At 44.7% G+C, this 25,912-nt stretch overlaps 1 protein-coding gene across 1 annotated transcript in view; it reads right to left on the reverse strand.

Annotated features, from left to right (window-relative positions):
* Positions 1–660: 660 nt before the first annotated feature.
* The window catches only part of LOC138963069 (WD repeat-containing protein 3-like), a 42,639-nt gene continuing 17,387 nt past the window's right edge, over positions 661–25,912 (reverse strand). The window contains exons 17-26 of the mRNA XM_070335071.1: positions 25,115–25,272; positions 24,793–24,904; positions 23,649–23,783; positions 7,008–7,058; positions 6,018–6,080; positions 4,823–4,915; positions 3,028–3,122; positions 2,407–2,535; positions 1,567–1,660; positions 661–1,316 (exon numbers count right to left, since the gene is read on the reverse strand). Coding sequence (XP_070191172.1) covers positions 1,170–1,316; positions 1,567–1,660; positions 2,407–2,535; positions 3,028–3,122; positions 4,823–4,915; positions 6,018–6,080; positions 7,008–7,058; positions 23,649–23,783; positions 24,793–24,904; positions 25,115–25,272 — 1,077 coding nt within the window. The 3' untranslated portion in view covers positions 661–1,169. The remainder of the gene's footprint in view (positions 1,317–1,566; positions 1,661–2,406; positions 2,536–3,027; positions 3,123–4,822; positions 4,916–6,017; positions 6,081–7,007; positions 7,059–23,648; positions 23,784–24,792; positions 24,905–25,114; positions 25,273–25,912) is intronic.

Below are 25,912 nucleotides of genomic sequence, written 5' to 3' on the forward strand. Positions count from 1 at the left end.
GGGGTGACCGTGTGGGCGCATTAGTCTAGTGGATAAGCCGTTGGCCTCCCATGTGAAAGCTTTATTATTCGAATCCCGCCCGAGCCTGGTGGTTTCAAGGTGGATATTTGTCCGGTCTCCAAGGTCAACTTAAGTGCTAGTGCCTAATTCCTCTTTGTGTGAACGTGTATGCACACGACCAAGTGTGCACGAAAAAGATTATGTAATACATGTCAGAGTTTGGGAGGTTATAAAAACAAGAAAATACCATGCATGAATCCCCTGAAATGGGAGTTTGGCTGCTAAATGTCGATGCAAAAAAAAAGGTAATTAGAGTAAGAATTAACCCACTCTTGCAAACACGAGTGTATGCGAGAGTTTCAGCCCACGAACGCAGAAGAAAACGAATAAGTTGACCAATAAGTGACCCGACAGTGACAGGAACTGTGAAGAGACACATCTCAATGTCTTAAAATTAATTAGCTTGCCAAATTGAAGCAGGTATGGAAGTATTTAATTCTTTATCAGTAAAACAAAATTGTTGGCCCTGTGAATTGCTCAGTCCACGTGACTCCCCCCGACACTTACACAAATACACACAAACATAAGATAAAAACAACACATCCGCCGACACTTACACAAATACACACAAACATAAGATAAAATCAACACATCGGAAAATACAGTTAACATGAAAAAGATCAATCTTTATTCAGTCATCTCTGTACAATACAACTCATCAGACTTGTCACACATATCTCACACACAGCTTGAGTGGTTGTTAATCATCCAGATATAGATTGATCAACATATCGTCGTCGTTCTGGAATTTTGGCGTACGTAACTCGATTCTTGGCGATGTTGATGTTTTTCTGCTTTAGACCAAGTAAATCATTCTCCATGTAAAATATTCTTTAAAATACGATGGACAATACATGATTCAACATTCTTTTATCTTTGTACAAATATAAACACTATTTCATAACAAAATAAATCAGTTTAGGCCGTCTGCTGAAAATTTGTCTAAAATGAGTTACGCCAAAATTCCAGGATGACGTTGATATGTTTTGTGTGCCGACACTCTCTCTTGCATGAACGCACGTACACAGATGCACGCACACACACCCACACACCCAGTCTATCTTTACATCTACACATAATGTCAACACTCAACCTCCCTACCCCACCATTCAGCTCACTACAGGTGCATGGACTTTGCGTTTCTTTTTCTTCTGCTTGAACCTGGAGGTGGCGTCGGCGAACAGTTTATCCTCCTGTTTCTCTTCCACCTTAATCTTCAGCAGCTGCATAGCGTACAGGTTGTAGCCCACCATGTCCTGCAAATCCAAAGAAAAACAGAAAATCAAATGCCAGCCGAAAATGTCATAAAGAAAACCTTACAGATGTCTCTCAAAAACAAAATACATTCTAAAGTAAGGAAATTATTCAAGAAAATGCACTTTGACATTTTTTCCACACATGAAGCCATTTATCAATGATTAGTGTCAGACCATAATTGATACAGGGATTTTTGCAACCTTGGCACAAAACAGCTTTTCCGCAGTGCAATAAGGAGATGAATCTCACCTTGAACTCTTTGACCCTGTCCTTGGTGAGGTCACGCAGACTGTCCAGGGTGGGCAGCAGCACCTGATTGGAAGTGATCTGTCCTTGGTGAATTCTGAAACGACCACAATGCTCATGTAACAGCGGGCCCGAAGCCGCACAACAATCACTTTTGGAGACAAAGTCCAGTGAAACAGGGTTGAGAATTTTAGAGCTAAGTTGATAGCCCCATAAAAACTGTTATGAGTACGCAAACCATCCCAACAGCATACCAGGAGACAGCAGCAGCCAGACCCCATCACAAACACAACTCTACAATTAACAGGTGTCTTGCCAGCGACATAGAAGAAACATTAAGCTACCATAAATAGCTCGCGCCCTTCACCGGCAGACAACTCAGCAGAGTCTGCTGTGAAGCGTGACGCAGTAGTCTCCCTGTCACGTTCACATCAAAACTTCAAATGAAAACATTGTACAGTACATCCTGACTGCATAACAAGAGAGCGAAAATAAGTTCATGTATACTAACACTGAACGATGATTTTGGTTTTCTGATTCGCAACAGCCAGCACTATCATGAAGTTACGCACTGCCTGATGTGTGAAGCACCTCTCCAAATAACATACACTTACTATACTTATTTTACACTTGTACATATGTATTTTTGTTCATTCGTTTTACACTTAGTTATATTTTTTATTACTGCTTAAATCCCATTGTCAGAGGCTGTAGTGTTTTTTCCTAATAATGCAAGTGCCCCTGTTGTGGGACAATTTACGTTCATTCCAAGGGAATCCTCTCCAGTTGTATCACTGATCTTTAATACCAAAACAAAAGGCAACCTCAAAGCATAGAAATTACCTGAGCAAAAAGCACACACAGCGGACAGACAGCTCTGTCTGCCAGCCGTTTTTCAGGAACACTTCCAGAACCTTCAGCAGTTTTGTGGTATAGTCAAATGGTAGTACCAGCAGAGTCTCCTCGATTTCACTGGGGACACACACAAAACACAATAATAAGTACACAAGCAAAGTGTTTGTGGCATAGTCAAATGGTAGTACCAGCAGAGTCTCTTCAATTTCACTGGGGAAAAAACAACACAATAAAAAGTAAACAACCATAACGTTTGTGTAGCTCTTTTGAGGGACATTTTTGCTAAGTAATATTGTAACTTGCCTAAGGATAATTGTGTACTTCTACTAGCAGGACACACACACACACACCACACACACACACACACACATCAATGGACACACACACAAACATTCTTCATGCACAGAAAAGTAAGTCCCCAAAAAAATGAATCACCAAAGCCCATTTTAACCATAAAGAAGTTGGTTGGTACATGTAGGTTATTATTTTCTATCATCTCCTCGGCTGATACTGCCATTCGAGACCGATGCAAGTTTGATTCTTTCCATAACCATAAAGAAAGAAACGTATGCACATTCTAACAACAAAAGACAAACGTATCAGACTCACCTTGATCTTATCTTCTGAAGGAGAATCAGAACAAACTCTGCAGGTGAATCCGCTTTGTACGCTTGCATCAGGGGGTGAGGGGGTGGAGGGGGGACCTGCAGGCACATTGAAACATTGAACTGAACTGAACTGAACTTTACTGAACTTTATTTAACAAGAATAAAGACTTAAGGCTAGGCCTTTTCTTATAATCTGTCCTTGAACACACACACACACACACACACACACACACACACACACACACACACACACACACACACACACACACACACACAATCCAATTATACTAAAAGATTAGCTCTAAGGAAAGCAAAGTAACATTGAGCTTAGATAAAACTGTCACTCAACAACAATAACATCTTTTATGATCTGATAACTAAGTTTGTGATCTGTGCAAATCATACTCATTGTAATATTGAATCGGGAGTGTGGTATGGGTGGGTCAGGTTAAAGGAACAATGACAAGCGGGGGGGGGGAGAGACTATATTCAGACTTGACAAATGACAAACCTACATCCAAACCTTGTACTAAAGGGTTTAGAAATGCAAATGGGATGCATACCTTTCTGTCAAAGCCTGACTAAAGTTACACATGTGCAAATTCAAAGTAAACCAGCAGAAGAGAAACTGCCTTGTGTGCATGGAACAACAGCTTAAGCCCATGCCTGTCATAGCCTTTAATTGTGAACCTGAAAATTTGACTGAACAAAAGACTTTGTTCTTTTTTTGTTGTTGAACGTGAGGTGCTGTCTGTCTTCTTCTTGACTGATTTTGTTCTTTCTCTTGCTGTCATCTCTCATTTTACATTCTTTTTACATTTAGTCAAGTTTTTATGTTTGCTGACGAAGAACTGTTGTTCAAAACAGGTCCCCCATTTACATCGTTTATTGTTCATGTTTCTAGGGCGGGGATGTAGCTCAGTCGGTAGCGCGCTTGATTTGTGTCCAGTTGGCCGCTGTCAGCGTGAGTTCGTCCCCACGTTCGGCGAGAGATTTATTTTCTCAGAGTCAACTTTGTGTGCAGACTCTCCTCGGTGTCCGAACACCCCCGTGTGTACACGCAAGCACAAGACCAAGTGCGCACGAAAAAGATCCTGTAATCCATGTCAGAGTTCGGTGGGTTATAGAGACACGAACATACCCAGCATGCTTCCTCCGAAAACGGCGTATGGCTGCCTAAATGGCGGGGTAAAAAACGGTCATACACGTAAAATTCCACTCGTGCAAAAAACACGAGTGTACGTGGGAGTTTCAGCCCACGAACGCAGAAGAAGAAGAAGAAGAAGAAGTTCATGTTTCTGCCGAGTACATTTTCATTGTTATATTGTTCTTGTAATCTTCTCACCTGCAGTCTCTTGTTCCTCCTTCTTCTTCTTCTGCGTTTGTGGGCTGAAACTCCCACGTACACTCGTGTTTTTGCACGAGTGGAATTTTACGTGTATGACCGTTTTTACCCCGCCATTTAGGCAGCCATACGCCGCTTTCGGAGGAAGCATGCTGGGTATTTTCGTGTTTCTATAACCCACCGAACTCTGACATGGATTACAGGATCTTTTCCGTGCGCACTAGGTCTTGTGCTTGCGTGTACACACGAAGGGGGATAAGCCACTAGCAGGTCTGCACAGAAGTTGACCTGGGAGATCGGAAAAATCTCCACACTTAACCCACCAGGCGGCCGCGGCCGGGATTCGAACCCTCGACCTTCCGATTAAGAGGCCGACGTCTTACCACCACGCCACTGCGCCCGTCTCTTGTTCCTATTTTGACTAAATAACACAAAATAACTGCGAGTTCACCTGTTTTCCTTGACATCTGCACTGTGCAGCATGCTCAGCCAGTTTTCTGATTTCCTCTTCGTAGATGTCCATTGCCTCAATCAGACTCTCTGCCTGTTAAAGAAATACACACAAAGTATTAACACTGTGTACAAAGAATGAAAAGAATGAAAAGCAAATGGCGCGTGATATGTCAAGATGTGAATTCACAGAAAGTCGCAAGACAGAAACATAAATTTCTATTATTATGAAGTTCTTTATACGGTCAGATATGTGACTAACATTATCAGGTTAAGTATTCCACTATGTGATAATTGCGATTATCATTATGGAGAACCAAAAAAGTGATGTTGATGACAATTACCATTAAAACACACACAATAACCATGATTCTGATTCTCACATCATATAGCAATACTACCCCCCGCGGGTTAGGGGGAGTCCCATATTGGTTGGGACGAGAAAGAATTTACCCGATGCTCCCCAGCATGTCGTAAGAGGCGACTAACAGATTCTGTTTCTCCTTTTACCCTTGTTAAGTGTTTCTTGTATAGAATATAGTCAATTTTTGTAAAGATTTTAGTCAAGCAGTATGTAAGAAAATTAATGTTAAGTCCTTTGTACTGGAAACTTGCATTCTCCCAGTAAGGTCATACATTGTACTACGTTGCAAGCCCCTGGAGCAAATTTTTGATTAGTGCTTTTGTGAACAAGAAACAATTGACAAGTGGCTCTATCCCATCTTCCCCCTTCCCGATATAACCTTCGTGGTTGAAAACGACGTAAAACACCAAATAAAGAAATAAAGAAAGATATAGCAATACTGGATTATCTCATCGCAACGAAGCGACCCAATTATAATCCCATTGCTGGGATAAAAGTATGTATTGAATTTCCCTCTTTGAGCCATGTGATGTCGGAGGTAAACTAAAACCTGCGGCCGGCCGAGAGAACAAAAAAGTGCATGTTTCTGTGCATTCAATCTTAAGGAGTTCTAACTAAAATGGATTGATACACAAATGTTATTTGTATTTTTGACCAAAATATTATATTTAACACAGATCTCGATAATCATTGCTTACCTCGACTGCTCGTGTGGTCTCTCAGAACAGTGACTATCCCGATCTGTGTGAAATGTAATATTTTGGTCAAAGATACAAATAACGTATAATGAAATAGAACGAAATGAAAACAATCATCACCATGACGTACTCACCCCTTTCACTGCGTCCACAGTCTTCCTTCCTGCCATCACCTCAGTGGTTGCCTCGCCAGCAACCTGAAATAGTTGAAACAACATCTTGAATACTCCATAGTTTTTGTTATGAACATGTACAAACATGTCTGCAGAATCAAAACTTCATTATTTCTAACTTGTATTTGTTCTGTAATTAATTCATCAGTACGTGATCTCTTTGTAATATAATATTTATAAAATGCTGCACTTTAGGAGCAGCAGAAATAAGTGCACAAAGTTGAGTCACAGAGGCCATGGAAATAAGCATGTAGTACTGGGCGGGGATGTAGCTCAGTCGGTAGCGCGCTGGATTTGTATCCAATTGGCCGCTGTCAGCGTGAGTTCGTCCCCACGTTCGGCGAGAGATTTATTTCTCAGAGTCAACTTTGTGTGCAGACTCTCCTCGGTGTCCGAACACCCCCGTGTGTACACGCAAGCACAAGACCAAGTGCGCACGAAAAAGATCCTGTAATCCATGTCAGAGTTCGGTGGGTTATAGAAACACGAAAATACCCAGCATGCTTCCTCCGAAAACGGCGTATGGCTGCCTAAATGGCGGGGTAAAAAAACGGTCATACACGTGAAATTCCACTCGTGCAAAAAACACGAGTGTACGTGGGAGTTTCAGCCCACGAACGCAGAAGAAGAAGAGCATGTAGTACTGACTAAAAATAGTTATGCAGATGTTGAGGCTTGTTATGCCTGTGTAGGTTTGAGAAGCATGGCGGCTAAAGTATTTCTTGTTGCCAAAAGAATATCATATGACCTCCCAACAGTCAACTAAGGTGACTGGAAGCAGGACCCATTTAACAACAGGTTAATGTAGACGTTGAGGCCTGTTAAGCCTATTTGGCTTTGAGAAGCATAGCTGTTAAAGTAGTTCTTGCTGCCCAAAGAGCAGGTGGTTTAGCACAATATCCTATGACCTAACAACAGTTCACTGAGGTGGTTTAGTGCACTTGTACTTACCACAGGTTCGTCGCTCTGAATGATCTCCTGTTCCTCCTCTTTTTCTCTCTCCTGTTCAAAGAAAGCAAACAATGGTACATAACTACATGTGAAACTAGAACAAATCACTGATTATCTATCCCTGTAACTCTAGTAGACAGTAGCACTTCATTTTACTGTCTTGCACTTTGCAATCTGTCCAACCTTGTCATGACAACAACTTAGTTGACAACAAACCACCTGTATTAAAAAAAAACTTGAAAGAGAAAAAAATACTGAACACTTTCTCAAACTAAAGGACACACTATCCTTTAAAACAAGAAGAGCAAACGCTCGATCGAGTCACTTTCGCAGTTCTGAATATTATATGAGGCATCAGATGGACAGGAAGAAATTGCTATTCACAACACAATGAGTCACGTTCACATAAAATTTGAGCCCGGTCACTTTTATAGTTTCCGAGAAAAGCCCAACGTTAAGTTGTGTGTTGCCGAACAGAAAAGGCTAGTTATCTCCCTTGTTTTTCTGATAACGTTCGTAAAAGGCTACAGATGTAAATACTTTGATGTAAAGAATAATCCTACAAAGTTTCAATCACATCCGATGAACTTTGTCAAAGATATAAAATGTCTAATTTTTCCTTTGACGCTGACCTGTGACCTTGAAAAAGGTCAAAGGTCAACGAAACCATCGTTAAAGTGTAGAGGTCATTGGAGGTCACGACTAAACAAAATATGAGCCCGATCGCTTTGATAGTTTCCGAGAAAAGATATAAAATGTCTAATTTTTCCTTTGACGCTGACCTGTGACCTTGAAAAAGGTCAAAGGTCAACGAAACCATCGTTAAAGTGTAGAGGTCATTGGAGGTCACGACTAAACAAAATATGAGCCCGATCGCTTTGATAGTTTCCGAGAAAAGTCCAACGTTAAGGTGGTGTCTACGGACGGCCGGCCGGACAGACTAACACTGACCGATTACATAGAGTCACTTTTTCTCAAGTGACTCAATAAAATTGCAGCAAATTATTCATCAAGATTTATTCAAACAAGATGAAACTAAAGACAAAACACAGCGATATTATAACAGGATGAATCTAAAGACAGAACCCAGCGATATTATAACACGATGAATCTAAAGACAGAACCCAGCGATATTATAACACGATGAATCTAAAGACAGAACCCAGCGATATTATAACACGATGAATCTAAAGACAGAACCCAGCGATATTATAACACGATGAATCTAAAGACAGAACCCAGCGATATCATAACACGATGAATCTAAAGACAGAACCCAGCGATATTATAACACGATGAATCTAAAGACAGAACCCAGCGATATTATAACACGATGAAACTAAAGACAGAACCCAGCGATATTATAACACGATGAATCTAAAGACAGAACCCAGCGATATTATATCGAAAATTTTTAATTAAATTTTGATTTAATATAATATACTTACCCAATTCTTATGAATGCATTGACTTTAGTCCCACATGCTAGATGTCGAAAAACCTCTCAAATTACCTGCCCTTAGTAGGGTGGTAACCAAGCTAAAAGCGACGCCATAGCCGTTGCTATGGCCTGACCTTGCTCGGTTACCCATAACACCTTGCGCACCACGTGAGCGCCAGCATCCGTAATAATCATTCGAGACTATTTGTCAAACAAACCCCCAAGGACATAATCCAGCGGGGACGGATGGGAGGGTATTAACTATAAGAATTGGGTAAGTATATTATATTAAATCAAAATTTAATTAAAAATTTTCGATTTAATCACATATTCTTACTCCAATTCTTATGAATGCAGATTCCTCCTAAAGGTGGAGGGAACCTACTTATGTCCTTGTAAGAACCTGCCCTGCAGCAACTAAAACCAGCAATGAACTGGAGCCATCAAGCCGCGTGCAGGAGATATCCCGAAGATAGAAACCGATGAACACATCATCTGATCTCCAGTAAGCCGTTTGCAAAGCTTCGCCTAGGCGACCAGAACGCAACACGGCAATAAAAGAAGCACAAAATCTGTACCCGAGCTGTTGGCAAACCTCGCATATGCGAGAGGAACACCACCAGCCAGAGAAGAACACCAGGCTCCCGAACGCCTGAAAAGGAATAGAGGGAGGACTGAACGCCCCCCCCCCCTCCCCTGTTCGGAACGCACCACTCATAGGACTGTCCTATGAATGTAGCCGAGCCCCTAGAGAGAGACAAAAAAAAGACGTCTCTTTCGCTCCATTGTAAAGAAATAAGAACCTGAGCTAAAGCTCGTGGTTCCAAAAGACAGTAACGTCAAAAAAGGGATTAAAAAAGTCCAACCAGACAGTTAGAAAATCCGAATCTCCCGGAGCGATAATCCTCCCAAGAGGAGGGAATCAAACACCAGAGGATATTGACCAGGTTTCTGAAACCCCAAAACCTGGCCAAAAACCGTGAACAAACGGAACCAAAAGCCCTAAGGCTACATCCTCTGGCAAACCCCAAAAACGCATGTGCCTCACCGCCCCATAGGGCTGAGGCCCAGAGTAAGTAGAACAAAGTCCCACGCGCTAAACAAGGGGGAGCCTCTAAACCTCGTAAAACAAGGTCCCTTGATCATGCCGACAAGAGCGCCATGAGCAACAGAAGAGAGGCCTATTTGTTTCAAAACAGCTGAGATAGCCGATAAGCCGGAACCTCAAAGAAGAGGCCCAGCTGTCCAAAGCCAAAAACTGAAACAGAGGTGAAAAACCACCTGGCTTGAGAGAGGGGCGCTAAGGAGTTGCACCCCCGCTCTAAATCCCCAATTGGCCAAGGGGGCCAAAAAAGGAGCATACACAGATAAAGTGGAGGAAATATATGCTTCGTTCCCAAAGACCAGAGTCAGAACCCATGATCTAAAACACAAACAGCACGCCTCCAGACCCGTCAGCAGAAGGGCCAACCCCTGTGCAAGCCCTGAAAGGACCTGTTGAGCGAGTCGGCCAGATCGCAGAGCTGGCCGGGGAGAAATTCCCCTGAGAAAAATGATTTAGTGTGAAACCCAATCAGCATCCCCTATACTCTGTCTGACAGGGAGCGAGAACTTTCTCACCCCAGCTAGTTCACATAAGAAGCAACAGAAGAATTGCCCGAATGCAACAGGCCATGCCTGTAAATAGCAAAAAGGGAAAGGCTAGTAGACTAAGAGCCACTGCTCCTAACCTCAGGCAAAAGAGAAGCCCAAGGATTCACGTCTACATCCCAGCCTCAAGACTGCAATCACCATTGCAGGCCCCATCTAGACGAAAACGCATCCAAAAAGCGGTCTAAGTCCAGGGGGAAACAGAGCTAGGGAAAAAAGTCCCCTGAGCGATCCAAAAGGATTCCAGCCACCTTCCCGAGTGGAGGAACCCACTCTGGAGGAGGACCCTCATGTCCCAGACCTGAGAGGCCGAACCCCCGAAAAAACTTGAGGAAAGACTAGAGAGCCAGTATAGCTATCGATACCGTCCGACCGAAGATCGGGTCTAAAGACCCCGCAGAGGCCTGCTCTCGTGCCAGTCTGGCAGTGAAAAGAGCTTATAGCCTCCCTATTCTCTCTTGTGTGAAGAATAAACCTTCCAAGAGACAAAGTCGAACAGCATGCCCAGGTAAAAAACCTGGGATAAGGACAGCTCGGAATTTAGCCTGGTTACTGAGAGCACCAGGCAAAAAACCTGGTTCAACACCAAAAGAAAGTGCAGCTGACAAGCTGATTGACCTTGAAAAAGCTCAACCAGCCCCCGAGAAAGTCCAGAGACCAACACCCCCAGAAACCGAGCCCTTTCCTGTGTGCAGAAACACAGAAGGAAAGCTCATGTGAGAGCACCGAGGAAAATCTCAGCCAAAGCTGAAAGCTCTAGCCCATGCCGACCCACCTCCCGCAGAGAGGGAGGCGACACTGAACCAAAACACCCCTTTGCAACTGGGAGCGCCTAAATGCGCTGCCAGAGGTCCAAGAAGGAAGGGAAAGATTCCAGCTATTGAGTAGGTTTCAACAACCCCCGAAAAAGCCTGACCCTTGCTTCCTGCAACCAGCATGAAATCAAACCCCTTGTAAAGGAAGGAGATCACACCAAGCCAAAACAGTGTGGGCCTAAAACGTCACAGAGAAACCACTCCGCTCCGTGACGACCCTAGCCCAAGCTGCCAGCAGCCTGGCTAAAGCCTTATCCAAGGCATCCTCCCTAACTCAAAAGAGCGTTCCGGGAGGATAAGATTGCCTATAAGAAAGCACAGAAGAGAGTCTCAGCCAAAGCAGAAAACTCCAAACCATGCCATCCTATCTCCTCCAGAGAGGAGAGGGAGGAGTAATATCATGAAAACTCCATGTTCCCTGTGGTCTGTAAGAGAAGCCAGAAACTAACCTCTGGCCATAAAAAAGTCCGGATCAGACCCTGAGCCTGAAAAATTCCCTGCTATCTTCTTCCGCACTAAAAGTGAGGACGAAGCAGCCTGAAACCCCGAAGCCAGCAGTCCCCTGCGTAAAAAGCAGCGGGAAAGGTGTAGGCTGAAGACCACTATCCTAAGGTGCGGATCAAGCCAAAAAGTGTGGCATGTGGCAGGCAATCACCGCAGACTCAGCAAATGAAACAAATTGCGAGAAAGCCTGTGAAAACCCAAAGGCATCCCAGAAGAGGAAGGAAGAGAGACACCCCCAACCTATCCGGGCCAAAGTAAACTGCAACAGCAGCCGCTCTATGTATGGGAAGCCTACAATCAGTAGGCAACCCTATACACTCCCCCTCCTTAAACAAGAAGTCCGAACCTAACCACCAGTTGTGTAAAACACAAAAGGAGGGGAGGCAGGGGAGGTCGCGCACTAAATCTCCTGCCAATAACCCGCCAAGAGTGTGGATGAAAAGCGTGATCAGTCTCTGACTGCCAACCCAAAACCGCCCACCTGAACAAGAGGTGGGGGGAAGAGGGGTTGGTAACTGGCACAGATCTCTGCCAAGAAGAAGAGAGAGTGGAGAAGCAAGACAAAGCCGGGCCCGGCGCGTCTTACCCCACCCGCTGTGCGAGAGAAGCATCTCAGTGCTAAGAACCAGACTACCTGGTATGACCACAACCCACCCCAAGCGGGGAGGGGGGCGGTCCAGCACAGCCGTAACCCCAAGACGGGGTAAGGACTGAAACAGAGAAACGGCCGTAAACGGCCGATCCTCGCTCGTCCACCTGCCGAAGTCAAGTAGCCCTATCACTCCCCCACCCCTAGGAGGGGGGGGGGGGGGTGACCTACGCTGGCTACGGACAATGACCACCGGCCAGGCGATACTAAAGCCGAGTCCCTGCAGATCATTGTGAACACAAAGAATGGGAGACTGGAGAGAAAGGGTACGTTCTGTCTCCGCCTGACCATGTAGCCAGCCGGCACAGCCCGTGCAGAGAACAAAACGGAGCAAAGCTCATTGTTCCCTGACCACTGTGCGAGACACCCTGCCGAGAACAAAAGAGAGTCAAGCTCATTGTTCCGCGACCGCTACCCGCGACAAGCGCGGGCAGCTAACACAGCCACCTGCCCCAAACGGAGCAGAGAAGGAGTATGTAAGGTAGCCTGGAAAGCCGTACATAGCACCCCCACTGTGTAGCAAGGCCTGAGCCAAGCCACCCCCAGATGAGGAGGGGGGTGGCTCGTCGCAGCAGTAAGAGCGACGGAGAGAGACGAACCGAAAAACGGCCGACCCCCCACCGTCCACCTGCCGTAATCCTATAGCCCACCGACCACACAACCCGATAGGGGAGGAGGACGACTGTCGGGCCAGGACAATAGAGGCACAGACTGTGAAGACAGTCCAACAGCGCCCACCCCGTCCGACCCAGAGGGAGGGACAGGGTGGAACGCTGCTCCAGCCCCCACCCGATCCTGCCCAGCGGGCGGGAAAGAGTGAGCCACTGATACCCCCCCACCCTGCCCCAAATGGAGCAGAGAAGGGGTATGTAACGTAGCCTGGAAAGCCGCCACCCCAACGCGCCCGGGGGGCGGGAAAGGGTGGGAAGCTAACACAGCCCCCTGCCCCCAGTGGGACAAGGTGGGACCAAACCCAGGCTGTGACTTACCATGCCCCCTCTCTCCCTCTCCCGCAAGGGGAGAGAGCTGACTTCCCACTGCAGTGTTGCTAAAAGCAAGCTGAGCGGGAAGAGAAAGAGAGGAAGCAGACCCCCTCTCCTTACGGAGAGAGTGCTCGCGAACAACCCAGCCTACCAGTGGCAGAAAGGACTGAACCGAGCTGGCCGTTTGCACCAGGCGACGGTGCGACGCAGGAGCGCCCCCCTATCCCCCCCCAAAGGCGGGGGGCTGCGTAACACACTGTGAAGTACCGGCGGTAATCAGAGTGGTTAGACGCAGGCAGGGAGCAGGCCCCCCCTCCTAAAAGGAAGGGGTGCTCGAGAACAGCCCAGAGCCACCAGAGGCAAAAAACGGGCTGAACCGAACAGGCCATTTGCACTAGGCCACAGTGCGAAGCTGACGAAACGGGAGGGCGGGAACCGCCGATCGCGCCTGAAACAGCCGAGAATATAGACACAAAACATCGTTAAGTCCCCCCAAAAGGAGGACATTGACTGATTCCTCTTACACAGAGAAAGGGGAAAGAATAGCCACACGGCCACTCCCCCCCCCATCAGTCGCACCGACGACGATCCAACAAAAAGTCTATAAGGAGCCTAAAGGCTGATTAACCCCAACAGGGGAAGCGAGCTGTGAAAGAACTGAACCCACCCTCGGAGGGATAGGAACATAAAAAGAAGTGCTGTTTGACGGATCTACGACCCGCATAATAGGCAAATCAAAGTTCTTAGGCTACCCTTAGGAATAGTTACTAAACCAGGCTAAGAGCTTTGCCACCTTCCAGTCTCGCGCCGAGTTTAGCTTTGTTGTCGGCCATTTTAAGACCGGCGAAAAACAGTCACCCAGAACAAAAAACGTCTGCGTGCATGTTCAACACAAAGCTAACACCATTCAACCAAACATAAACAGGAAAGATCTCACCAAAAGGTAGACGGACAGGTAGACCCACAGGAAACCGGCTAGTCTCACGGACAAGCAGGCATGTGAAGGCCAAAAGTGAGAGCGAAATTCGGACACGTCCACCGTGTGTTGTCGAAAGTCGAGAATGATTATTACGGATGCTGGCGCTCACGTGGTGCGCAAGGTGTTATGGGTAACCGAGCAAGGTCAGGCCATAGCAACGGCTATGGCGTCGCTTTTAGCTTGGTTACCACCCTACTAAGGGCAGGTAATTTGAGAGGTTTTTCGACATCTAGCATGTGGGACTAAAGTCAATGCATTCATAAGAATTGGAGTAAGAATATGTGATTAAAACAAGATGAAACTAAAGACAGAACCCAGCGATATTATAACACGATGAATCTAAAGACAGAACACAGCGATATTATAACACGATGAATCTAAAGACAGAACCCAGCGATATTATAACACGATGAATCTAAAGACAGAACCCAGCGATATTATAACACGATGAATCTAAAGACAGAACCCAGCGATATTATAACACGATGAATCTAAAGACAGAACCCAGCGATATTATAACACGATGAATCTAAAGACAGAACCCAGCGATATCATAACAGTTAACCCCTTGACTGCCTTAAGACGGGTATACCCGTCATGTGCCAGTGCAGCCGCAGCGCCTACTTGACGGGTAAACCCGTCATCTCAGTTCCGGGATTTTCCAGAAATGCTACGTCACTGCTGACACACAAATACCAGCCAATGGCTTGGTAGGATACCTCACTCTCATGAATAAACATAAGTGGTGACGCGGTTTTGCGTCTGAAGGCTATTTTTGGCCTTGGCGGCAGAGAAGGGGAGAGAAAGCTCGACTCGTCAAAATGGCTAACGGTGACAGTCGACCGGGCCCTAGTAGGGAAAAACAAAGACGGACTGACGCTACAGGCGGTGCAAATGATTATGGATACTGACAGGGGAAGGGGGAGATCTTCTTTCGGACGATTCGTTGGAAACAGGTAGATGACAGTGATTATGATCCTTTCTTCGAGCAAGCAAAACAGCCACCTGTATTTGATCCACAGGCACCGGAAGATACGCCGGACCGATTTTTCAAAAGTTCATATTTGAACATCATTATAAGCCAAACTAATCATTATTTCCATGTTTAGACACTAAAAACAGATTCTTGGTTCAATTTCCTTTAAAAATAATATAGGTTTCACTTACCTACCTACTGCCAGTTTGGAGCTAGAGTTTTGTGTGAATTATTACACCCCGAACTCAAAAATTCCCTGGCAATCAGGAATGCACATAAGTAAGTTTTGATTGGCAGCGAAAGGGTTAACAGGATGAAACTAAAGACAAAACCCAGCGACAGCTAGCAAAACTGCTCTCCATGTCATCAGTTAACATTTTAATATGAGAGTAGACTGGTGCTATGTACTAAAACTTCAAACCTGTTAACTGTATTGCAAACCACCAAAACATTCTCAGCCTATCTACTTTCTCAAAGACACCCGAAACAGTCAATTAGCTACTGACTGAAAGGGACAAACCTAGCCTCATGATGCAAGGCTATACAGTGGAACCCCCCTTTAAAGACCTTCAAAATTCTTAGAAATTAAGGTCATAACAAGTCGCGTAAGGCGAAATTACTACATTTAGTCAAGCTGTGGAACTCACAGAATAAAACTGAACGTAGTCCGCCGCTAGTGCAAAAGGCAGTGAAAGTGACGAGCCTGTTTGGCGCGGTAGCGGTTGCGCTGTGCTTCATAGCACGCTTTACTGTACCTCTCTTCGTTTTAACTTTCTGAGCGTGTTTTTAATCCAAACATATCATATCTATATGTTTTTGGAATCAGAAACCGACAAGGAATAAGATGAAAGTGTTTTTAAATTGATTTCGAAAATTTAATTTTGATCATAATTTTTATATTTTTAATTTTCAGAGCTTGTTTTTAATCCAAATATAACATATTTATATGTTTTTGGAATCAGGAAATGATGAAGAATAAGATGAACGTAAATTTGGATCGTTTTATAAAATTTGTAGTTTTTTTACAATTTTCAGATTTTTAATGACCAAAGTCATTAATTAATTTTTAAGCCACCAAGCTGAAATGCAATACCGAAGTCCGGCCTTTGTCAAAGATTGCTTGGCCAAAATTTCAATCAATTTGATTGAAAAATGAGGGTGTGACAGTGCCGCCTCAACTTTTACAAAAAGCCGAATATGACGTCATCAAAGACATTTATCCAAAAAATGAAAAAAACGTTCGGGGATTTCATACCCAGGAACTCTCATGTCAAATTTCATAAAGATCGGTCCAGTAGTTTACTCTGAATCGCTCTACACACACGTACACACACACACACATACACCACGACCCTTGTCTCGATTCCCCCTCTATATATGTTAACACATTTAGTGAAAACTTGACTAAATGTAACAAGTCGCGTAAGGCGAAAATACAATATTTAGTCAAGTAGCTGTCGAACTCACAGAATGAAACTGAACGCAACGCAACGCAGCAAGACCGTATACTCGTAGCATCGTCACTCCACCGCCCGTGGCAAAGGCAGTGCCCGTGGAATTGACAAGAAGAGCGGGGTATTCGTTGCGCTGAGAAGGATAGCACGCTTTTCTGTACCTCTCTTCGTTTTAACTTTCTGAGCGTGTTTTTAATCCAAACATATCATATCTATATATTTTTTTAATCAGGAACCGACAAGGAATAAGATGAAAGTGTTTTTAAATTGATTTCGAAAAAAAAATTTTGATAATAATTTTTATATATTTCATTTTCAGAGCTTGTTTTTAATCCGAATATAACATATTTATATGTTTTTGGAATCAGCAAATGATGGAGAATAAGATAAACGTAAATTTGGATCGTTTTATAAATTTTTATTTTTTTTTTACAATTTTCAGATTTTTAATGACCAAAGTCATCAATTAATTTTTAAGCCACCAAGCTGAAATGCAATACCGAAGTCCGGGCTTCGTCGAAGATTACTTGACCAAAATTTCAACCAATTTGGTTGAAAAATGAGGGCGTGACAGTGCCGCCTCAACTTTCACGAAAAGCCGGATATGACGTCATCAAAGACATTTATCAAAAAAATGAAAAAAACGTTCGGGGATTTCATACCCAGGAACTCTCATGTCAAATTTCATAAAGATCGGTCCAGTAGTTTAGTCTGAATCGCTCTACACACACACACACACACACACACGCACACACGCACGCACATACACCACGACCCTCGTTTCGATTCCCCCTCGATGTTAAAATATTTAGTCAAAACTTGACTAAATATAACAAGAAGAGCAAACGCTCGATCGAGTCACTTTCGCAGTTCTGAATATTATATGAGGCATCAGATGGACAGGAAGAAATTGCTATTCACAACACAATACAGATGTAAATAATTTGATGTAAAGAATAATCCTATAAAGTTTGAATCAAATCCGATGAATAGTTTCAGAGATATGATATTTCAATTTTTTTCCTTCAAGACATACCTGTGACCTTGAAAAAGGTCAAAGGTCACCAAAGCAGACGTCAAAGTGTAGAGGTCACTGGGAGTCACGTTCACATAAAATTTGAGCCCGGTCACTTTTATAGTTTCCGAGAAAAGCCCAACGTTAAGTTGTGTGTTGCCGAACAGAAAAGGCTAGTTATCTCCCTTGTTTTTCTGATAACGTTCGTAAAAGGCTACAGATGTAAATACTTTGATGTAAAGAATAATCCTACAAAGTTTCAATCACATCCGATGAACTTTGTCAAAGATATAAAATGTCTAATTTTTCCTTTGACACTGACCTGTGACCTTGAAAAAGGTCAAAGGTCAACGAAACCATCGTTAAAGTGTAGAGGTCATTGGAGGTCACGACTAAACAAAATATGAGCCGGATCGCTTTGATAGTTTCCGAGAAAAGTCCAACGTTAAGGTGGTGTCTACGGACGGCCGGCCGGCCGGCCGGACAGCCGGCCGGCCGGACAGACTAACACTGACCGATTACATAGAGTCACTTTTTCTCAAGTGACTCAAAAAGGAGGGAGTCTTAATATGGGAGAAAATAATTAAAAATTTTAGTAATAAATTTTCATTTGATTAATATACTTACCCAACTCACATATAGCAATTAACTCTAGTTCAGTGCTGGTAACGCTGTACGCATCCCCTTGGTAACAAGGGAAGCCCCTCTAAAAAAAGAGTGACCAATACCCATAAGGCCATATTAATACATACTTCCGACTTCCGTATGCGCGCGCATACGCCGCCATATGCATCATTCCAAACGAAGCCCAACTCACTCCCCTTTTTTTAGAAATCCACCCCCCACAGCGGGGAGGCGGGAGGGAATAAACGATGTGAGTTGGGTAAGTATATTAATCAAATGAAAATTTATTACTAAAATTTTTAATTAAATTACATATCTTACCCAACTCACATATAGCAGATTGCTACTATAGGTGGAGGGCACTTAACCCAATCAGGAATTGAGAATCTGTCCTGCCGCTAACAGAGCAGGTAACCCAGAAACACATCCTATCTCAATGCATAGGCATCTCTGAGATAAACACCAATGAAAACCCTTTCAATAAAGCCAGCAAGCCGACTCAAGAACACAGTTCCGCCAGGAGACCAAAACGAAGAACAGCTAGAGTGGAAGCCCCATCTCTTGCCCCGTGAGGCCTAGCTGTAGTAAAGGGCAAAACTGCCCTGACATCCCCTGCCTGACTCTGCCACCATACATAAACTTGTCTAACTATGGTGGAGACCCAATTGGCTAACACTACTCTCGAGAAGTCTTTAAAGCGCACCATAACGAGTGAGATAAAAAGAAGTTCCTGAGATTCCGATCTAGTGTGCAGAGTCCTTAACGGAAAACTGTGGAGGGCTATAACCGTACAAAAATGTACATCAGAATCTCCAAGAGCCATAAAAATGCTCAAGAAAGGAAAATAGAGTCCGTGCCGTTCGAAGGGGGAGGACTGACTGACTGCCCCCCCCCCCCCCTGTCTACTGCCACCACTTGAAGGCATACCTGAACACTGTGGCAGTCCATCTAGGCAAGGTTGACCTCAAGTCATTACCCCTACCAAAGTTGAAAGACATTCTTTCTTCCTTTATATAAATTAATCAGTGTTTAACATCGTATATAACCGTTCAAGGTTAAAGGGCGACGAAGCAGAAAGATAAGAACAAGAGCCCTTAGATTTAAAGATCTCGAGCAATCCGTGCAAGTCAGAAAAAATCTTCAAAACTCGAACAGACCAAAAGGCTAAATATGGCTCTAGGGGAGCCAAAATAGTGATTAAGATTTGAACGGTGAATCAAAGTTGGTAACTCCAGATTCCGCTTATATGCCAGAAAACCCAAAAGAAACCTAAGTGCCATAGATCAGTCTTTCTCCGAAAATCTGTCTATAGCAAAATCAGCAGAAAAAACACTTACTCCCACTTCTCACAGAAGCTACCCGAGTAAGCATGGCCGATTTCCGTGTTGATCAGCAAGGCTAGTTAAGTAAAAGAGTCAAAGAATCCAATCACAAAACCCTAAAACTAGGAGCAAAGTCCAAGAAAGGACTGCAGATCAGCTTTCAGCAAGCCTAAAGTAGGCCCTCTTAAACTTGCTGGCTAAAAAGCCACCAAGAGAAAAATTAGCACCGAGCTGTCTCAGTAAAACTGATATCACATAATGTCTTAAACAAAGACGTGGGAGAAAAAGAACGGAAAGCCAAAATAGGTGGCTCGCCACCTTCATTGTACCGAGAGAAGAGGAGTTCTATCCGTTAAAACATAAGCCATCTGTTCCAAGCCAGACAACAAGACAAGTACCAGTCCAGAGTTGACGGGCAGAAGAGCCCGAGCAACTCAAAAATATCCTACAGTAGACACCCGTGAGAAACGAGTGTGAGCAAAACCGGAGCCCTCTTGCCAGCCTAACGAGGTCTGGCAACCCAAAAAGAACGGGCCCAAACTGTGCGACCGGCAGGCCACTCAAAGTAAAACAAGAGTAAAAATTTCCATGCCCGGCAGTCGGGCGACGAGGATAAGCAAAAGGCGAAAGTACCAAAAGGCAAAAACTCATTATTAGAAATTACTCCCATTCCCCTGAAGGAACAAAAACACGTGGTCAAAGAGAGTCTGCTCCAAGTGGCCATCAGACTTAGAGAGTCCACCCAGTCATAGAGACTCTCATGAAGGTACTTCGCTGCTAAAAAGATCTCGTGATGGTAAAACCACCAAAACCTCTCATGTTCCGTGAGGAAGCGATAGGGAGTGAGAGACCCCCTTATCTTGATGAGAAAAGCCCCCTGTGGAGTTGTCTGCTTGAAACAACACATGTTCCAACCCTTTGTTCTATTGCTTAACACCCAACAGACCACAAAGGGTCCTATAAAAGCTGAGAAGCCTTAGACATCTAATGTGCTCCAGCCCTGCACTCCCAGTTACACCTGGAGTAAAGGACTTCTATCAAGGGCCGCTTGCACAATCTCCAAGAGATCCAAAAACGGCTCAACAAACGTATGACTTAGAAAAAAGATCAGAACCCTGAAGCTCTGAAATACCAAACGAACCATGAAAGAGAACCAAAAGGGAGGCACCCGTGTCTCCCCCCACAAAGAGGGAAACCTAATCCCCCCCAGCCGCTGTGTTAAACACAAAGGCGAAAGAAGAGTGATGCCGAGAACTAACTTCCAGTTGACATAACTGCCACAAGTGTGAAAGAAAGCGTGCTTTTGTGTGCCTACCAACACCCACCGCTAACTTGCCTCAGGGGGAAGAAAGGTGGATATTAGACACAGAACCCTGCCACGAACGCGAGGGTAAGGAGACAAAAGATAAAGTCGAGAACGGCGAGCCTGAAGCCTTTATTTGAAAACAATAAAAAGCCAAGGCCTGCCGTGCGCTTTCCTTCTGCAGTGAGCTTTTAAGATAGAGAAGAATCCCTGTGCATAGAAGCGAACTCACAAAAAGGAACCTTCAAGAAAAGAAGAGATTAAAGTCTCGCCAAAAGAACAAACCTTTTTGAAAGAGACCTACACCCAGGCTAAAAGCAAAGCTACATCCTTCGTATCCGCGTCCTGACGGAAAACAAAAATATCCAGATAGGACGTAACCGCGCACGAACAAGATTTGTTAAAAAGCGGTAAATGTAAAGGAGTGCGGCCATAATGAAACATAGCCAGGAGATCCTTGTTCTGACAGAGAGACAGTCACTCCTAGCTATTAACAACCAGACGGATGTTCGCCAATTCCGGGGAACCCGGTGGCGGTTCCGTAGAAAAAGCAAACGAATCAACTACGTTCTTAAGCTTGGAGTAAACCGAAGCCTACGGATAGCGATCAGCGCGTGACGCGCTGCTTGAGCAGATGACGCAAGCTAAAGCCCCGCCACCGCAGGGGCTAAGCCGAGCGTTGCCCACAAAGGAAGTGGTAACAAAGGAGCCTCAATTGTGAAAAAACAAATTTCACAAGCTCAAACGACCCCAACAGAGAATCCAAGAACACAACGTTCTAAGATTCCCTTAAAAGGCTCAGGTCAGCTGAAAATGCGCAAAACGCGGCAAAGCTGAAGTATGAGCTTCCCACTGAGATGCCAACAAAGGCAGAGATGGGGGAAAAGCATCGATTGAGTTCGCAAATTGATCCTAAGAAGGAGCAAGACGCGCCAAAAAAGATGGAGGAGAAAAGGCAGATGACAATGCTACCGCTAACCCTACAGGGAAAAAGCGCGTAGTAACCTCTGCCATCCATGTAAACAAAGATGGCAGCTTCGCTGAAAGTCAACAAAGAGGCGTCTCCATCTGCCCCAGAAGCTAAGTCTTCCAAATCCTCATCAACCTGTACAGTGGTATTCCAACCATCTACAAAAGGATGAGAGCCGGAACCAATCCCGAAAAAGCAACACTTGCCAAAAGGGAAAGGTTCGAAACAAATTTCCCAAAAGCCGGAACTCCGAAAGGATATTCCATCCACCTGCCTCATACCAGCTGAAAGCCTGGAAAAGGAAGTGGATTTAGCCTGAGTAACAGCAGAGGAACCGCAACAACGGAACCGAAAGCCGAAGACTGATGAGCGCCAACTACCAACACCACAGTGTTAACGGCAGAAGGCTAAACCATCCTTTAACCGGAAGCCACAGCCGCAAAAGCGTTAGCAAAATCGGCCAAGGATCGGCAGAAATCAGAACCAACCGGGTGCCTAAACATGCACCAGAAGATCCTATTGTACCTTGAAGCCGCTTAAGCCACCAGTGCCACTGCACTTGACAGCCTAAACGGCAATTTGAATTCAGTGCAACCACCTCCGCGGAAGCACCGTCTTCTGAACAGCCGTCAGGCACTCCCGTGCCATCCGGAAGCTGACCCCCTGCTTGACTCCCATAGTCAAACAAAGAGCCAGCTATACTGTTCTCTTCCTGCCCCCCGGGCGGAAGCGAAAGACGCACACCCGTACCACAATCTAAAGAAGCGGTTGGTTGCGCAAATCTTCCGTTCGCTCTCCAAGGTTCCTAACCGCCACCGACCTGCTGCCAATGCAGTCAGAGCCAGCCTCAGCTTCGGAACTTTCACCCACAAAGCCAGAGCCCGGAGTTACTTTCTCTTGGAGACGCTCTACCCTTTCCCCGGAGAACCCGGGTACTTGGGTAGAAAACATACCTTTAAACTGGTGTGAACCACCGGGAACCGGAACACAGGCCACAAGCGAAGGCGTGGTCCCATCATCCCATTCCGCATGAACATCAGCCTGAGACACAGTAGCAGACGGCGCAGGCGAACGTTGGCAAGAGACGAAACCCCCGTCACACCGGAAGCGAACGCATCTCCGCCCGCGTGGAAGCGAACTCCCCCGCCAAGGAAGAAACCTGTGAACTTAAAGAGAGCAACAATGTCGCCACGTCCGCAGACGCACGACCGGGAAACACATAAACTAAGGCAGCCTAAGCGGGCTTATCCACAGGAGAAACCTTGTCTAAAGGTTTAGCCGTCAAAAACGGAGAAGGAGGCATGACGACCAAAACATCGATATTTTTAGCAAAGACAGTACATGAACCGAAACACAAGCCTGTCCGGAAGCCTTTGCTTTCCCAGGTGTTTACTTTGTCGGTGGAGAACCAGCAGTTACTCGTTTAGACAACTGCCGCTTCTTGGCGTTAACCGCCATGACCAAAAACAACTCACGAAAAATTTTGTAAACAAGAAAATTTCACAAGTTCAATTTAAGGTCAACAACGCCCACAAACACAAGCAAAAAACAGAAAGATCTCACCTCAACATGAAGAGACGATAAGACAAGCAAGAAGATACCAAGAGGTAAGTGACCAAGTCCGTAGACGAAGTGACAGATGGCTGAACACAGCCAGAGCGTACAAAAACACGACCAGTCCCACTGCTCGCTGAGTATGGAATGATGCATATGGCGGCGTATGCGCGCGCATACGGAAGTCGGAAGTATGTATTAATATGGCCTTATGGGTATTGGTCACTCTTTTTTTAGAGGGGCTTCCCTTGTTACCAAGGGGATGCGTACAGCGTTACCAGCACTGAACTAGAGTTAATTGCTATATGTGAGTTGGGTAAGATATGTAATTTAATCACATGGTTTGAACAGGGGGGGGAGGAGGGTGTCTTAAAAGGGGGGTTCCACTGTACATGCACAAACCTGTTCTCTCTCTTCGTCGAGCACGAGAATGCCGTCGGTCTTCTCCCACAGTCGCAGGGACATGTCATGGCTGGAACTGACCAGGAAGCTTCCATCAGGGCTAACTGCCAGGGCTCTGACCTCCGCGTGGTGGCCCTGTCAACATGCAAATGTGACCTTATACATGAGACCCTTGAACAATAGACAATTTTCGGAAATTCTTTCTTTCTTTCTTTCTTTGGTGTTTAACGTCGTTTTCAACCATTCAAGGTTATATCGCGACGGGGAAAGGGGGGAGATGGGATAGGGGAAAGGGGGGAGATGGGATAGAGCCACTTGTTAATTGTTTCTTGTTCACAAAAGCACTAATCAAAAAATTGCTCCAGGGGCTTGCAACGTAGTACAATATATGACCTTACTGGGAGAATGCAAGTTTCCAGTACAAAGGACTTAACATTTCTTACATACTGCTTGACTAAAATCTTTACAAACATTGACTATATTCTATACAAGAAACACTTAACAAGGGTAAAACGAGAAACAGAACCGTTAGTCGCCTCTTACGACATGCTGGGTAGTATCGGGTAAATTATTTCTCGTCCCAACCAATATGGGACTCCCCCTAACCCGCGGGTTTTTTTCCGGAAATAACTCTGTCGGGTTTGTATGGGTTGTGGGAGAGTGAATACCCTTGCCAAAACCTGTGACAAACTTTGGAGGGGCCAACCACTAGCGAAGGGTGTATCAGAAACACGCGGACAGGAGCACATGTTTCGGACACATCCCTCACTAGTGATTGGCCCTTCCAATGTTTGTCAGAGGTTTTGGCAATGGTATGACCCTATAAACACCTAAATGTGACCACAGGAGCTTGTATCAAAGCGCAAAAATGAGACCCTATGAACAAGTACCCCTGTCTTCACATCTCTAAATATCATTGAAAAGTAGCTATGCTACCCCCTATTCTACCTCACCACTTCTCCTTCTAATCCTACCTTTAATTCTATTCAGGAAGAACTTTTTCCATGTTATAACTGGCGTCAAATGCAGCATCTTACACTTTAAATCAACATGTGGTTGCATTAATCCTACAAACACAAACCATTCAATCTGCGGTGAATTACAAGTGTTAAGATTGGAAGGAAGGCAACTCTAATGACCAGACCTTGAGAGTGATGATGTGCTGATAGCTGTCGGCGTCCCACTGTTTCACCAGACGGTCCTTGCCACCGGAGAAGAACAGGTGAGTTCTGGGTATAAACTTCACACAGCTCACACTGCAAAGAAAAAATAAAATAAATGTAGTACAGTATTTTGCACAAGCAAGTTTTCACATGTATGACTGTATTTACCACACCATTTGGGCAGCCATACGCTGATTTTGGGGGAGACTCACAACCAAATTCAACGTAAGAAAGAAAACAAAAAATGCAGGAAAAGGTAATGGAGAAAGTATTCAACAGTAAAAAGAATAAACATCTTCCTACCTGTCATCATGTGCGTACAGGGACTTTTTCAGGTCACCAAAGTCCAGGCCCCAGAGTTTAACATTTTTGTCGGCGGCTCCTGTTGCAATGACGGTCGAGTCTGTCGATATGTCCATACACAGAACCGGAGCACTTCCCCCGTACAGCGTGTGGAATAACTGGAAAAGCATGAAACACCAGTTAGAAAGGCTGATATCTGTCATGTTTGTAATCATAGTTTATGTTCGAGAATGTAGAAGAAGAAGAATAGTTCAACTGATGAAGAAAACCACAACGTTGCAAAAAGATCAGGTTTCATGAAGGTAATGTAATGAAAGGTAAGGTACGGTTAGGGTAACGGTAAGGGGGTAAGGTAAGGTAAGGGTCAGCAAAGCAAAGGCAAGCTCAGGTAGGATAAGGTAAAGGTGAGGAAGGTAAGGTAAGGTAAGGTAAGGTAAGGTAAGGTAAGTATTAAACAATGGTGACTGCACGTGAGAGGGAACAATAAAGAGACCAAAAAGCAATAAAGAGACCAAAAAGCAATGTACTCAAAGAGCTTCCCTTGCTTCTCTGTCTTTGTCATTTGTTGGTTTGTGCAGTGCAGTTGTTTTGTCAGTTATTCTCCTCTTTATCTGTTCTATCGTCTTTCTTCTTCTTTTTTGTGTGTGTACTTTTGTGTGTTTGTGCCTGAAGAAGACCCTTAGGTCGAAACTTCGCTGTTATTCGTTCCGTGTTCGTCATTTCAACATGAGTACATTGCTTTTTGGTCTCTTTAAGGTAAGGTAAGGTAAGGTAATTCCAGATAGTCCTGTGGGGTTT

This window comes from Littorina saxatilis, linkage group LG3 (genome assembly GCF_037325665.1).
Source record: "Littorina saxatilis isolate snail1 linkage group LG3, US_GU_Lsax_2.0, whole genome shotgun sequence".
Classification (NCBI taxonomy): Eukaryota; Metazoa; Mollusca; class Gastropoda; order Littorinimorpha; family Littorinidae; genus Littorina; species Littorina saxatilis.